The sequence below is a fragment of the Eptatretus burgeri genome, chromosome 1, assembly GCF_056783735.1.
Source record: "Eptatretus burgeri isolate ZD-2024b chromosome 1, Ebu_testis_v1, whole genome shotgun sequence".
NCBI classification, from domain to species: Eukaryota; Metazoa; Chordata; class Myxini; order Myxiniformes; family Myxinidae; genus Eptatretus; species Eptatretus burgeri.
Genome location: NC_140961.1, coordinates 100,332,280 through 100,349,502, shown reverse-complemented (window position 1 = coordinate 100,349,502; position 17,223 = coordinate 100,332,280). Strand labels below are relative to the sequence as shown.

Here is a 17,223-nt window from a genome sequence, read left to right as displayed (position 1 = left end):
GTTTGTGAACATTTTATTTTGTTTTAATAATGGTGTGGAATTAATTTGTGATTGGAATGAAAATATAGAGAGATTGAGTTTAACGAAGATGGAGAGAATTGTAAAAGGGGTCGGGGAAAAGGAAAAGGTGGGGATGTGGGGGTTCCGCGATCGGAATGGAAGGCTGTGACGTTCATTCATCCCTCGTGGGCGATTTATAATGGATGGAGAAGACCGCTCGAGTTATCACCGAGATGAGAATTACACACCTGTCAACTCTCACGTTTTTGCCGTGTGACTCACGACGTTCTATTGAAAGCTACATTCTCACGTTCTCGCTAAAAATTCTCACCTTTTCTTTTTTCGTGGGCGCCAGCAGTGACCACTATTTTCGTTGTGTCTGTCTGTCTGTTTGTGACTCTCTCCAGAGCATAGCTCCGTGACGTTTGATGCGATCTTGATGAAACTTGGACACAAGCTAGATATCATGGTCTAGTTGTGTCTTTTTGTATGAGGGGCGTCCCATGCCCCTTGTGGGTGGAGCCACACCCACTTGAACCTTTTATTTATTTATTTTCACAATTTCATTTCCGAGAAGCTGTGCGTAACGTCCATAAGTACAACATATAAAAAAATCCGATTTGATTTGGTCAATTTTGACGGAAGAGATAGGTTTTTACGGTAAGGCTTCCTCAAAAACTTCCACTAACTCAATTGTACCGATCGTGGTGGCATTGTTCAACAATGCCCACGAACCATCGTCGCCTCCCGGCTAGTTTGAAAATTTCTCAGCACCAGAATTTTTTTTCCCCAACATTATTGCATTGCGACTGGTTTAACTGATATTATAACCTTGAATACCGACTCAAATTCGATCGCCTCGCTGTAATGTACTCGATAGACAGGAACAAAGGCTCTGAAGTGGGAACAACAGGTTTTATCCGGACACGGACACACTCACAACGCAGCACAGCATCGGAACATGGCCGGGTCACATGACTCTGCTTAGCCACGCCCCGTTGCACCCAGGTATGCATGTATTATCATGAGCTACTGATGCGTCTCATTCGCGTCGTTCCGCACTTCCTGTGCGAGAGATGGAGTGTGATTGGTCAATAATTATCGACGATCATCCTGATCCAATGAAATGTCTTGTTACTGGGGGGTTCATTTTTTTTACGTGAAATCGCCACAAAATGCTGGGAAATACTATCGATATGCTGAAACAATACATCTTTGTTACAAGGATGATGAGTGTTATAATTCCTGCATAGCATTTGATGTGTTGATGAAAAAAAATAAATGTATGTCTTGTTTGTTCATGTTGTTGGTTCATTTATTTTAGTCCATGCGGTGGAATAAACGGTAAACAACATGACATAAAAACTGATCTTCTGACTGAAAAACAAATGGATGAATTTGGCACTGGAATTCAGAAATTGCATCTCAGACACACCAGAAAGCAAACATTTTCTGGGGGGGGCATACCCCTGCCCCCTCCCCCCCCAGAGGAAAATCTCCTTTTTCTGTTTTTCAAAAGTTCTTCAGTTTCACCCATGGTGATGACTTCGTATGCGAATTTGTCATGGAGGTTCTGTCCAAATTTCTGCTCCCAACCCTCAACCCACCATCCTGAACCCCATTGTTGAAATGACAGCCAATCAGGCACTCAGACACGTGTACACAGGATAATATAATACAAACTGAATTTTGAAATATAAACTGTTTTCATAACTGCCTCTGAGAACGGAAGCGAGACAGCTCCTGAAATGTCAGGCCCAATAAAAAGGTTATTTTTTGCTTTCTCTCTAATTTAACATGATTCCTGAGCTGAACATTTTCAGCATATGCATACATATATGTAGATATTATCATGGGGTTCATGCCAGCCAATCAATCGAGATGCTCCGAGCCAGTTGATGACCCGATATTCGCTGTTATACTGAACTCAATTTGGAACACCCGCAGCTGATCGAGCAGCACACCCGGATCTTGCCTCGCCAGGGTCGTCATGAAGATGAGTGGTGGTGAGAACTGGTGGGGAGATGAATTTACTGATGAGCATTGTGTGCTCCAGGTCCGAATATCTTTTTTTTTCGTATTTTAAGCCAACTCAGCTATTTCCGAATATCCTCCATAGCTATTTTCAACCAGTGATCGTAGTGGTCCAACTAACTTAAATAGAGACCAAATGGGTTGATGCTGTACATTTCAAAATGGAGATGAGAATGAACATCTCAGTTATTGAATTACAAAGTAACAGGTTAAAACACAATTTAAATAGGCATCCCAGGGTTATGTATGAACTGAAGAATCTTACTTGTATACCTAATTTTGGCCTCTAGTGTATCACTAGAGAGATAGACAAGACATGGAATACCCTGGTATGCCCATGCAAACACCACAAATCCAACCAGATGTGAGGGAGGCAGGAGAGACTGTGATCCTGCAGGTCAGAAAGTGGGATGAGGGAGGGGGATAGGGGCTGGCAAGATACTGGAGGTGCAACCTGGATGGCGAGGAGCAGATGACACTATGATGGGAGGTGCTGGCTTCCTCTCACCATCTGGTGAGCCGTCCGTCCTCTACCCTTCTCCAGTGTCAACTGCAGACATGACAGAACTTATTGTCCAGACTCAACTGCGTTTGATTTCCCACCTGTTGTTATTTTTCCACTCCTGCATTGCGTGTGTGTGTGTGTGTGTGTGTGTGTGCGTGTGCGTGTGCGTGTGTGTGTTGTTTTCGTGGACTATAGCTTTGAGAAACCCCCATAGATTGTTGTAGTCTGGAGGAGACATATCTGGCCAATAGGGAAGTCATGGGTTGCCCGTCCATCAAGAAAAACTCCGTAGCACCATGAGAACAAAGCACTCCAAAGACGATCTCTCTCCGAAAGGACCATCTTGCAAACTCCTCCGATCGACTTTCTTTAAAATCCTCTTCAGGAGGTTCAGTCATTCAAACTCCTGGGTCTCACTATCAGCCACGATCATTCTTGGGCAAACCACATTTCAACATCGGCCTCCAAAGTCAGCCACTGACTGAGCATCCTCCATCATACAAAATCCTTCCTTGGCACACCTGAACTCGCATCCACCTTCAAGGCCTTCATCGGCAGCTTGATGAAGTACTGGTGTAACCTCTGGTTTGGCTCCCCTGCCTCACATCTTACTCAGTTTGACACTTTAGTAACCAAGGCCTTCAAAATATTGCAATCCCCTGTGTTGAAGCTGAATCTATGGGCTTTTCACTTTGCCATCGCAGACAGGTCAGTGGTCTCTCTGTCTTCTACTGCCTTCCAACTGGTCTTGTACGCTCTCCTCTTTCAGTGTGTTGTTGTACCCCCCCCCCCCCAAGGTTTCTGCAGGGCTCACATGTTCCACCATCAACCCTCTTCTGGTAAAATTACCAAAATCCAGGATCACTTCTCACTTCCACTCATTTGTTCATCTTTTCTCCTGCCTGTGGAATCAACTTCTACACCTTTTCTCTCCCATTCTTCCTTATATTGCTTATCTGGACCCTGGCCTGAAGTTGTAACCTAAATTTGGTGGCATTCTTTCTGGTGGGTCTTGAAAGGAAGATTTTTGAAGGAATCTTTTTTTGAAGGAAAATCTCCTAATTTCTCTGTTCCCCACTATTTTGTCCTTCCCTCTCCCACCCATCTTGTCTCCTGCCCCCCTTATTGTGCGTTGTGCGTTCACTCTCTTCCGAGCCTCGACATTGTATCCAAAAAAGTAGAAAATACCACTATATCTGATAGCATGTCAAACCATTACTTTCACTGCAGAAACTGGTTGTTGCATATGTTCGTGTGGTTGGTGTTCTGCCAAAAAATCCCACGTTCGGTTGTTTTTTGCATGGCCATTGAAACGGAAGTAGGCCTCATCACTAAAGAAGATTTGTCCACAGAATCCTAGTCTTCTTTTATCCACTGGACAATGGCGATGCAAAATTCAAACCGCTCCCGCTTTCTTATTTTAGCCTGGTGCTGCACCACCTGTTGTACAAGAAGTTCCCACCAACTGTGCAACTCGGCATGTCCACTTTTTCAGAGAGGCCTGCAAAGCTTCTCTTGCAGCTTCTATCTTGCCGGGTGTTCTCACTAAAGGTTTGCGGCCACTGTAACCTTTAATTTGCTCTTTCACACTTCCAGTGTCTCGAAAACTTTCAACAATACGTTTCATGGTTTTGTTTTGTGGAATTCTTGCATTTGAATAGACCCGATGTAACTATTTTTGTTGAAACATGAATTTGTCATAAACAACATGTCTAAAATGAGCATCCACCGGGGCACAGAGGAATTGTTCTAAATCGTTGAAACTTCGATGGGATTTTTTTTTTTTAACCTTGTTCTTTGGGCGATAGAAAAATAAAAAAGAGGGTCACATCAGTGAAATTATGACAGCTGTTTCAAAAATTTCACATCATTTTGGACCACCCTGTATGTTGGTGTAATATATTGATACGTCTTTGACTCTGTGTCTGGTTCGTATAACTTTTTGAACGCCACTCATAAAGTGTTCATCATGCATTACAGCTTTTGCATGATTGCATATGATGAAAAGTTTGACTGAGAGTGCCTGTCGATCCAGATAATATGAATATCATTATGGGTTTGCCAGCCGGGTCACAATTGGCCACTTGGACCCGCTTCCCAACCTTTGACCCTGAAGCCAATGGGTCACAGATAACTCCGCGGCATAACGGGTTGCTAAGCAATCACAGACGCCGTCTGTCGTGACTAAATCTGGTATGGTCCCCACGCCCAAATCTCATGTTACCTTCCCAGTGATTTGCTTATCCCATATGGGGAACCGTGCTCTCGATGCCCCACCCTCATCTATAAATTAAGTACGGCCGAGCGAAACCGTAATTTGGATGTCAGTGAGTCTGACCATAGTGAACCAGTGTGGTACAGATGATCGAGCAGGTTTGGAAAGTTTATTAAGATTTAATAAAGGCACATATTTACAAGTAGTCACAAAGATGTAGTGTCTTCAACCCAAGCACATAAAGAACCCTTTATACATTTTGCCTTCCCACTAAAACACAATACAGGCATGCCTCATTCATCCAGGAAATTAGACACAAGTAATGGGATAGAGAGAGGAGGAAGAAGAGGTCAGGGAGAATTGTCGACCACTTTTTCATCCACACGTGAGCCGGCGGGTCCATGTCGGTCCCAACATGAAGGGGGAGGCAAGGGGGGAAGAACGGAATCACCAATACTGCATGAAGAGGGTCATGGACACTTCCGCTCATTCAGCTTTTAAAGTAAGTTTTGAATTGTATTATTATTATTATTATTATTATTATTATTATTATCTAAGGTATTGTATTATTATTATTGCAATATTATCTGTATTATTTTGCTTAAAACACGTACCTTAAGTAGGTGGCTTCGTATTATATTTTTGGTTTCTAATGATTAAGCCGATGTTGTTTTAGTGCACATGCAGACTTGTATTCAGTTAACCAGGCTGTTATATCACATAATTGCATTAAGGATTGCATTAGTTTGTCGTGTGTGCGGTGTGCGCGACTCTCACAGTGATTCCTTATCGATAGAAGTGGCCCCCTTCTAAAAATTAGTGAAGATCACTGCTGGACTATGGTGTTTCTCTTCTGCTCCACATGCATTCTGACGACTACTGGAACTTTGTCTTTTCCTGTAAAAGAGCAAACCTAAAACTTGTTGACAGCTAAGGAAGATGTCACATAAGCAGGCTGACAAGGTTGGCAGCAGGCTAACAAGTGCTTCCGTCAAGGTGCACAGGATAATGTCACAATAGGCCATCATGCAATCACTATCTAAAGGTGTGCGCATCTAATTATGTTGGGTTGAACAATTTTTGGCAGATTTTGTTTTTGTGGATAACATGTCCATTGTTGAATATTTCTGTGGTTTGACTGATTGGTCCAAGCCCATGTATTTCTATGTATTTATTTTTTGTTTGTTTGTTTGCTCTTCATTTGTTCATGACAGAAAAGCCTGATAAATTGTCTAATGGAAACCTTGATCCTTGAGGGATATCTCAGCTGCACAGACTCCCTTTATCACATGTTCACACCAGTTGTAAAGTTACGATTGCTCACCCATATTGTGGGTTGTAAAGTGATTGCAAACAGTTTTCAACAATGCAGCTTCTCTTGATATACATTAACTATAAAAGACTTGCCACACAATGTTATAACCACCTAAATTTGACTCGTTTTCTTTATTACCTCTACCACCAAAGGTAGTATAAAGGTATCAACTGAAAGTGAACAGAGGTTATGTTTTCACCTCTGTCTGTCTGTCTTCTGTGAACAGCATATCTCAACAAGTTGTGGATGGATTCAGAAGAAACTTGGTGGACAGGTTGGGCGTGTCACAAGAAAAAATTGATTCGATTTTGGTGAAAATCAGAGTCGGGATCCGATAAATTTTTAAGAGATTCGTCACCATTGAGTATTGGGGCTAAAAACGATATATAGCAGGATATCTGAAAAAGTTATTTACGGATTCGGATGAAACTTGTTTGGTCAGTTGGGTGTGTGACAAGGCCGAATTGATTCGATTTTGGTGAAGATCCGAATCCTAATATGGATACGAGAATTTTTTAATTTTTAAGTGTTTCTTCACCATTGAGAGATGGGGCTAAAAAAAACAATATGTAGCATGATATTTCAAAAAAGTTGTTGACAATTTGTGACAATACTTGGTGGATGAGTTAGTTAGGTGACGAGAACAAACTGATCAGATTTTGGTTCAGGTCCGGATGCAGATTTGGCCTATCAGTGGGATACAAAACGTAAACTGTTCATGCAGTCTGGTGGAGGTATGCACTCTACCGTATACCATTCATTCCAGTTCTCCCCATCGGATTTAGTCCGAAACTGGGGCTTCTGGATTGGGTCTTGTCCGTCCGTGCGTCCGTCTGTCTGCAGCCATATCTCAGACATCAACACACCAATTTTATTCAAAGTTGAGAAAAAGACAACACGTGATGGTTTTCATCGGCACGTCATTTTGTTTCACGATTCGATCAAAGATGGCCGGCAGGCGGCTATTTTAATTGTTAAAACCCGATGTTGAACACTTTCTCAACCATTTCTCACATGCATTTACTGATCTTGTTTTCTTTTGTCTACAGTTCCATAATTTATTTTATACATCAATAAATTTTAAGTGTTGTACTGTTTGTGTAATTTAGTGTGTCTCCCCCCAAATATATGAACATTGATTGAATCTCCTTCTGTGTGAAATTTTCATCCCCAATCAAAAACATCATACATGTCACGTGACCAACTATCTTGCACAATATAACTACATGACCCCCATCATTAATATTCATGACTGAATAACCCGATCATACGCCATCTTCCTGTCACATGACAACTCAAGTCAGTTGCGCACACACATAAATCTTGTAAATATCCATCCATCGGGACCATACTCTGTGCAGAGTGTTGGTGCTGCCGAAGCAGTCTCCTTGGCTATTGGTCACAATCCTGGATGGGTCGCCACTCCGACGCAGGATACCGGCAAGCTGGCACTCATTTTGCCGACCTCAGAAGGATGACAGGCAGAGTCAACGCCACCTGGTATTAATTCAACAGCCGAGGGGAATTTGAACTCAGGATCCTCGGATTCTAAGCCCACCACCCAAACCATTAAGCCAACACCAGGCATAACAACTGAGGTGGTATTTCTAAAATCCTCAATTTTCATCCGATTGACTTGAAATTTGAAGAGGAATTGCATATCAGGTCACTGAATTCAATCACCGGTTATGGTTGAGGTCATATTCGTTTATGGATTTTGTAAGTATCGTGCTCTGCACGACATCTTCTTCTTGTTTGTTTGTTTGTTTGTTTGCTTGTACGTGTGCAGGATATCTCAAAACGTTGTAGACAGATCCAGATAAAATTTTGTGGACAGGTTGGATGTGTGACAAGGACAACTGATTAGCTTTTCGTGAAGAAAAGGATCTGGCTTGGAGATTTTTCAAGTGATTCTTCACCATTGAGAGATATGGCCCAAAACGATATTTCGCACGATATCTCAAAAAGTTGTGGACGGATTTTGATTAAACTTGGTGGACATGTTGGGTGTTTGACAAGAAAGACTTTATTCGATTTTGGTGAAGCTCTGAATCCAGATCCGGGTCTGATACATTTTTTTTGTGATTCTTCACCAATTTGGTAATACTAATGCCACTGTAACATATCGCCCCCATTTGGTGGAATTGAATAAGTTGAAAAAAGCAAGATTTAAAGGAAAAATGGGGATTGTCATATCTGAGCTGCTCGACGCAGTCAGTACTTCTCACTCAAACAAAAGTAACACATCCCAGCTTAACCGTGTTTTTGTTTGCCTTTGTTCTGTAGTGACCTACTTTGCAAGACCGAGCATGCGCAAACCTTTCCTGGCCCTACATCACGTGACTGTGTTATAGCCAGTTTTGATTGGTTATATGATGTAGACTTGAGGACGGATAGGAAGAGGTCTTGTAGAGAGCAAACTGTTAAGTAGTGATTGGCGATTCCTGAAATTTTGGGATCGATTTGATTCCGAGTACTTTTTTCTCGTATACGAAGGAATCGTGTACTTTTTTTCCTTTTCTTTTTTTGAGGGTTTGGGGGGGGGTAGGAACTATTACATATGACTGATGCTGAGAAGGGATGGTGGAGGGTGGGAGTGTTTTCTTTGAATCATCAATCTTTGGTTTTAATTGGAAAGAGCAGTCAAGAGTCGGATTAAGGCTCATTAGGAATCATCTCTATTTTTACAGAAAACAATAATTAAAAAAATAAAACAATAAGATGACCTGTATGTATCAGTGGTATAACTTAAAAATTAAAAAAAAATCTCCCTAATTTATCTAAGGAATTTTAAGGTGCAGCTCACTTTGTCTACCAACAAGACAATCATGAAGACCAAGGATTTTCCAAAGAAGTGAGACATAAAGTGGTGGAGAAGCACCGTTCAGGAGAGGGTTATAAAAAAGATTTCAAAGTCACTCATTATCCCTTTGAGTTGGTGAAATCCATCATTAAGAAGTGGAAGACGTATCATACTACCCAGACTCTACCCACATCAGGTCGCCCATCCAAACTCAGCAGCCGGGCAAGCAGGAAACTGGTTCCGGAGGTCACTGTAAATCCAACAATGACTTTGAAAGATCGGCAAGGCTGGAGGAGATGGAGATGGATGGAGATTGGAGATGGAGGTCGGTGTTCATCAATCAACAATATCCCATTCCCTTCACAAAACTGGCCTCTATGGACAGGTGATAAGAAAGAAGCCATGACTGAAAAATAGGCATCTAAAAGCTCACATGGAGTTTGCGAGAAAGCATCTTAATGATACAGTAGACATGTGGAGTAAGGTTTTATGATCAGACGAGGCATAAATTGAACTTTTTGGTCGAAATTCAAAGCAAAACATCTGGTGCAATACCAGCACTGCATATCACCCAGTCAACACCATCCCTACTGTCCAGTATGGTTGTGGTAGCATGATGTTATGGGGCTGCTTTTCATCATCAGGGACTGCCAAGCATGTCAGGATAGAAGGAACAATAGATGGTGCAAAGTACAGTGGAATCCTTGATGAAAACATGCTCGAGTCGGCCATAGATCTGAAACTGGGTAGGAGAATCACATTTCAGCAAGACAATGATCCGAAGCACAAAGCTAAAGCCACACTGGAGTGGCTGAAAAAGAAGAAAATAAATCTTCTTGAGTGGCCCAGTCAAAGTCCTGACTTGAACCCAATTGAACATTAATGGTGAGACTTTGAAGGTTGCAGTCGATCGATGATTTCCATCAAACTTGGCAGAATGAAAGGAATTTTCACGTGAAGAATTGCCAAAGATGTCACCATCTCACTGTGCAAAGCTGGTGGAGACCTCCTCAAAAAGACTCATAGCAGTCATTGCTGTAAAAGGTGTTTCCACCAAGTACTGACATTGGGGATGAATACTTATTCAACCAGTGAATTTTGATTTGTACATGTTTTTTTGCAGGTATTCCTGACATGTAACCTCCTTCAACTATAACAGTGTTTAGTTTGATCTCTTCAGTTATGAATAAAAAACTTCATTTGGAAAAATTGTTTCTGCATAATTCGGAATTCATCTAAATGTGGCATTATTGGTAGCGGGTGAATACTTTTACAGGTCTCTGTCGATATGATTTAAAGAAGAAGAGATTATGAGTTTATTTAATTCACAGGAATTACAAAAGACAAAATTTACAATCAAATAAGAAAATGAAGTTCATCCTGAATCCCCACATTAAAACCCAAACCCTAACACCGCAAACCCAACCCTAACCTTACATTAAAACCAAACCCTAACACTGCAAACCCAACTCTAACCTTACATTAAAACCCAAACCCGAACACCCCAAACCCAACCCTAACCCTCACATTAAAACCAAACCCTAACACCGCAAACCCAACTCTCACCCTCACATTAAAACCCAAACCCTAACACCCCAAACCCAACCCTAACCTTACATTAAAACCAAACCCTAACACCGCAAACCCAACTCTAATCTTACATTAAAACCCAAACCCTAACACCCCAAACCCAACCCTAACCTCATATTAAAACCCAAACCCTAACACCCCAAACCCAACCCTCACCATCACATTAAAACCCAAACCCTAACACCCCAAACCCAACCCTATCCTTCACATTAAAACCCAAACCCTAACACCCCAAACCCAACCCTAACCATCACATTCAAACCCAAACCCTAACACCCCAAACCCAACCCTAACCATCACATTAAAACCCAAACTCTAACACCCCAAACCCAACCCAAACCATCACATTCAAACCCAAATTCTAACACCCAAAACCCAACCCTATCCTTCACACTCCAAACCCTAACACCCCAAACCCAACCCTCACCATCACATTAAAACCCAAACCCTAACACCCCAAACCCAACTCTAACCTTACATTAAAACCCAAACCCTAACACCCCCAAACCCAACCCTAACCCTCACATTAAAACCCAAACCCTAACACCCCAAACCCAACCCTAACCCTCACATTAAAACCCAAACCCTAACACCCCAAACCCAAACCCAACCCTAACCTTACATTAAAACCCAAACCCTAACACCCCAAACCCAACTCTAACCTTACATTAAAACCCAAACCCTAACACCCCAAACCCAACCCTAACACCACAAACCCAACTCTCACATTTAAAACCCAAACCCTAACATCCCAAACCCAAACCCTAACACCAAAACCCAACTCTCACCCTCACATTAAAACCCAAACCCTCACACTCCAAACCCAAACCCTCACCATCAAACCCCAAACCCAAACCCAACCCGAACCTTCACACCCAAACCCAATGCTTATCCCAAGATCATTAATAATTTTTACACAATTGTTTAAAAAAAAACTCAACGAATTATTATTTTTAAACAGTTTAATATTTTATTTTTGAGCAGTTCAATAATAATACAAGGTCAATGCAATCTTTCAACTCCACGCAGTTTTTTTTTTGTTTTTTTCTTCCAGTTCTGTCTAAAGAATGAAGTTTCAGATCTTTCAAGTTTGAGGAAGTGGAAAGGAGGAGACATATTGTAAATTTGTCTCAAGAAATTTCAGGTCTTCCCAGCACTTTCTTGATATTGCTGAAAAAGAATAAATAAATACATAACATGTCTAATATCGAATTAAATATAATTTCATTAATTTTTAATCAACTGAACTTACCACTCATCAAGCAGCATCCAACCAAGAATGACATGGATAGATTGGTTTAGATCTCCAAAGGTCTCCAAGATAGAAAACACTTTCGGGCTTCCAGGGTAGGTCTCATATTTTGAGCCATCAAGGCGGAACTCTTTTCCTGATTTTTTCCCGAATTTTGTGGGTCATCAAGGTAGAACTCGTTTTGTGGGTCCCTGTACACACATCAACAAAGGGAAGTGAAAACCACTCAATATCTCCGCCATCATAATCTTCATCATTATAATTCCTTCTCGCACAATCCAGGAAACACTGCACTCTCTCCATTGCTTTCTGCATCTCAGTTCAATTTTCCTTTTCTTTTTTCCTTCAATTTCACATCTTGCTTTTCTTCATCACAAAGTCCCACTGGATTTTAATTAAAGTTTTGCAAACAATTAATTTTAATCCAGGAAATGTTTATAATTGAAAAAAATCTGAACTTACTACTCGTTGGTGAAGGCGACGTTTCGGTGAGAATCCACTCGCCTTGGTCACGGCAGATGATGAATTGAGGAAGAACCTGGAAAATCGCCACGTGACATCCATCCTGCTTCGATTAAATTACCAACATTCATCGATTTAATTAATTTTAATGATCATCCAGTTGTACACACCGACTTGTATACGGTTACGTTAACACTCATGCCACACTTTCACCATTTGGATGATCTATTTGGTGCTTGTCTGGCTAAGAGTGCAGCAAAACATTCGTTTGTTCCCAACACTTCTGAGACAGACAGACAGAATGGGACATGATAGGGGTGAAGAACATGTAGTTTCAGAAAGTTTGGAATAATTTGTAACTAGCATAACGCGCGCTCTGCGCGACATGTTGGGGTGGGTGTGTTTGAGAAAGGAACTGATGCAGAGTATCAGTAGTAATTTTACTTTAATGCAGTAAGTGGAATACGATTTCTCTGTTTCAGAACCATTTTATTTACTTTTTTTGTACCATGCACCTCATATGGTCTTTGAGATAATGTAAGCGGAATATCAGGTTACTCGAGCGCAGAACAAAGTCGAAGATAGCGCGACACGAAACCACAAACTCGGAAATAATATATAAGATGTAAAGCAAGAATCTTGGAAACTTACGCTCCAACCGGTAGGATGGTTTCATTTGAGGGCGTGGAGGGGAGTTAACGAGCACCTCTTCTGAGGAGCCTTTCGAAAAAAAAAAAAACAATAAAAAAATATAAGATTAAATACATTGATATCTTCATCAGTTTTATAACTTGTTCAGGAAAGGGCACAGAAGGGAATGCATGGTGGAACAGGTAACGACAAAAAGGTGAATAATAATCCAGTCGAGAGGGGTTAAACTTCTTGTGATTTAACCTGCATCGCGATGACCACGTCAATAAGTTACCTTCCCACCAAAATTATAATTACAATTACCTCCACGATTAAGAGCATTCTTATTCATGGAAGGAAGTATTAACAGCAGTCTATGAAAGAACAAGTGCCAAAATGTATTTCAGTTTAACATCCCGATCTTGGGGCTTGCTGTGTTTGCACCCAGTGTGGTCACCCAAACTGCCCCCAAAGTATTGAAGAGTGCTCACCTGTGGAAGGTCCTGCATGTGGTATAACCCGTCAACACCGTGCTGATTCTGCTGTTGCTGTTGCAGCCCCTCAGTAACATGTTGCTTCCGTTACTGTTGCAGCGTGTGATCACAATGAGGGTTCTGCTTTTCCTGCAACCCCTCAACACCGTGCTGCTTCTGTCGTTGCTGTTGCTCCTTTCGACTCTGTTGACCCTTAAGACCTTTATACCCAATACGACCCTTTAAACTCCTATAGATACTTTGACCCCTTCGATATTTATACCCACAGATCCTTTAGACCCGTTGAGACGCCATAGACCCATTTCAATCACTTTTGTTTTTTAAGAGCCCGTATGACCTTTACACCCTTTGAATTGCTTTGACCCCTTTAGAACCCTTTAAACGCACACCACACAAACATCAAAATAGTCTTTTTGCAACACAGACTAGTCTTTTCAACAAGTGATGTGCAAACACTACCCACCCAGAGGGTGGGTAAACTGTGCTAGTAACCTTATCTAATCGAAATCTACTTGGAAAAACTATCACTAAAATGAAGTCAAATTCCTGGAAGTTATAAAACACAAAATCGAGCCTCTCCCCCTCCTCACTTGTGAACCTAGTGTTCCCTGTCCTCAATTAAAATCGTCATTTGAACAAAGACATTCGTCGTCTCCAGCCTCGCAATGATATCCATCATCGTCATCGGAACAAACACATTTGTCATCTCCATTGTCGCAATCGCATCCGTCGTCATCGTCACAATCACATCCGTCGTCTCCATCGTCGCAATCACATTCATCGTCTCCATCGTCCCAATCACATTCATCGTCTCCATCGTCACAATCACATTTGTCATCTTCTGACTCCAATCTGTCGTCATCTTTGTCATCATCATCATCTTCCACATCCTTATCGTCCCCATCTTCTCCATTCACTTTCTTGTCCTTTCTGTGAACAAACAAGAATAATGAGAACTTCGTTTTGGAGAACATTTCTCTGCGTCGCGCAAATGTATGAATCAGAGTACCACCAGATATATAAAGTCCAATAACAACATATTCATCAGTGGAGAGGTCCACCGTGATCACAGTTTGCTGTTCTTAATTTCAAGATCAATAATAAAATGAAGACTTGTGAAGAGCTTTACCGGAGCCGTTTGTTCATCCATAAATAAATCTCACAAAGCGAGTTGATGATGAGTATCACCATGGAGATGATCCCAACAGCAAACTCAAATCTCCCCCAAAGCGACACGAGTTGTCCAACATCCATCGGGCCGAAGATGGAACCTTCCCCAAAGATCTTTGGACACGGATATAACAAGTTTCATAAATTAATGTTATTTCAATGAAAACAGAAATCAATATCCTTCATAACAATCCAAAAATGGGATCCTTTCAAACTGAAGTTGAAACACGACGTTCTGACCACAGGTCCAGCAAACGGATCGAACATTCCACAACAGGTGTGGTTTCCTTGTAACAAGATTTAAGAGTACATTTGTCGACACCATAATCAAACCGTCATTATTTCTTGAATATCACAATCTGCTCCGTTCCTATAACTTCCTTTTCATCGTAATCAATGAGATCTTTAACCCTTTACCCTCCGTCCATCAACGACGGTCTTTCTTTCCGTTTCCCACTTACCTGGTAAGACTTCCTTATAGTCCAGACTCCAGGAGGCACTTGTAGGTGCGCCGGAAACATATCCTCTTGAAATTCCTTGAAAAAGCTCAAGAGCACAACAAGGTACGACCACATCGTAGCAGCGAATGTGGCAGAAAGGTCTAAATGTTCTAAAAGGTGAACACACAATGCATCCCGACGATGGCCTTTGTGACGCTGCAAGCATTGTTGTCATGGTAACCACGTTTGGTTCGAAACAAACTAATTTCAGTTTTCATTGCATCGTCTTCCCGTGTATTATATGTAATTATATAATGGTTTGTAATTTTTATGGACAGGGTGGCCTGAACGTCGTTTTACCCCTCCCCAGTAAAGTATTCGTTCTTAAACTCTTAATATCCAGGTTTTATTGGGCAGCATTGTACTTGCAATATGAATCAATTATTTTTGAGGTCAACATGGCCAAAATGTCAACTTAGGGCAAAGGTCAACAACTTTGGTGAGATTTCTAAAATCCTCAATTTTCATCCGATTGACCTGAAATTTGAAGAGGATTTTCATTTCAGGTGACTGACTTCAACCAGCTATTTATTTTAGAGGTCCACATTAGCCAAAAGGTCAACATAGGCCTGATTTCTAAAATTGTCAATTTTCATCCGATTCACTTGAAATTTGAAGAAGAGTTGCACATTTGATCATTGAATTAAACCACCAATTATTTTTGAGGTCAAACTTTTTTTTTCTGGATTTTGCAAGTATCGTGCTCTGCACGACGTCTTCTTGTTTGTTTGTGTGTTTGTATGCAGGATATCTCAAAAAGTTGTGGACGGATCCGTATGAAATTTTGTGGACAGGTTGGGTGTATGACAAGGCCAAACTGATTAGATGTTGGTGAAGATCCGAATCCGGAACCCACTACTATAATTTTTCAAGTGATTTTTCATCATTGAGATCGGGCCAAAAACGATATGTCGCACGATATCTCAAAAAGTTGTGGACAGATTCGGCCGAAACTTGGTGAACACGTTGGGTGTGTGACAAGGACGACTAATTCGATTTTGGTGAAGATCTGAATCCGGATCTGGATACGAGAATTATTTAATTTTAAAAGTGATTCTTCACCTTTGTGAGAAAGGGCCAAAAACGATATTTCGCATGATATTTGAAAAACGTATTGGGCCAAATATGTTCTCGTGGATCAGGCATTACGTGGCGGAGGTATGCGCTCTTCCGAGTGCCCTTCGAGTTCTTGTTTTCAAATGTTTCAAGAGCTCATGCACACCGAAGAGTGCTTCTGGATGCTACATTTTTGTTTACATCCGTGGGTTACATTCTGCATCAATTGCACACCTCAGAGTGCTTCTCCTTTGTTGCATGGATTATTGTCGTGCAGAGAAGTCTCTGGTTCTGCCGATGTGTGTATGAATAATCAAGATAGAGAATGTGAAATTTCAGTACCTGACTGGGCAAATCGTGAAAAATTGCAGCTTTGACTAAAGAAGGGGTTAAATTTCTCGAAATTAATCATGGACTATCAGTAAAGTTTGATGGCATCGTATCCAAGAAAATTCTCCACACTTGGTGACAGGTTTAAATTGAGTCTTGTCATCGTGGACCAATAACGAACGACTGCTGGTGTCAGGGCATCTGGGGGTCACACCTGCATGCAAGCATCTCTCGAGTGAATGCCGGTGTCAGGAAGACCATTACATATTCGACTGGGCGATCTTGCTGAAGAATTGTTTATTAGCGTTGGGCAAATGTGAAATAATATGCAAGTACATCCATATCTGTGGATTTTTTTTTTAAGTAGCATTCATGAAAATAATCCTCATAATATATGCAGGACTGTGATTCTGTGTGGACACATCAGTGTGCTTCTACATGGATAACAAGGACATTTCAGAAAACGATGTACAGATGTTATCTTGCCTTTGAAACTGGAAATAACATCCAAAGACTGTTTCATATGAGAACTTAAAACAGGCAAAGACGATCTTGCATTTAATGTCCGTTGCACACTATAATTAGTCTCACCTGTTTCCGAAAGGAAGGGAGAAGCTATTGTTATCTCTCTCCCTGTGTTCGGGAGTACGTGAGTTGGCAACATATTACTTTCATATTATATATATATATATATATATATATATATATATATATATATATATATATATATATATATATATATACATATGGGCGTCGATTGGTGGAGGACAGGGGGGGTCATGTCCCCCCCCCACTTTTTATCAAGGGGGGGACAACATATCGATCCCCCTCCCCACTTTTTTCATTGAACGTAAGTTACGTAACACA

At 41.2% G+C, this 17,223-nt stretch overlaps 2 protein-coding genes across 2 annotated transcripts in view; one reads left to right on the top strand and one right to left on the bottom strand.

Annotated features, from left to right (window-relative positions):
• Positions 1–17,223, top strand: part of LOC147035053 (CD166 antigen-like) — a 169,878-nt gene that overhangs the window by 3,961 nt on the left and 148,694 nt on the right. The gene's annotated exons all lie outside the window — the stretch shown is intronic.
• Positions 13,206–14,794, bottom strand: LOC147035054 (uncharacterized). Its single transcript, XM_085893122.1, has 2 exons — positions 14,430–14,794; positions 13,206–14,230 (listed from the first exon to the last, which is right to left on the bottom strand). Exons 1-2 carry the CDS (start codon positions 14,552–14,554, stop codon positions 13,915–13,917), a joined length of 441 nt encoding a protein of 146 aa, XP_085749248.1. The 5' UTR covers positions 14,555–14,794; the 3' UTR covers positions 13,206–13,914.

What these genes read in the sequence shown, in the direction of transcription:
- LOC147035054 (XM_085893122.1), bottom strand. Translation starts at nt 14,554, where the DNA reads ATGGATGTTGGACAACTCGTGTCGCTTTGGGGGAGATTTGAGTTTGCT. An exon ending in TGGATGAACAAACGGCTCCG is followed by an intron (nt 14,231 to 14,429) that starts GTAAAGCTCTTC and finishes GTTTGTTCACAG; the next exon opens with AAAGGACAAGAAAGTGAATG.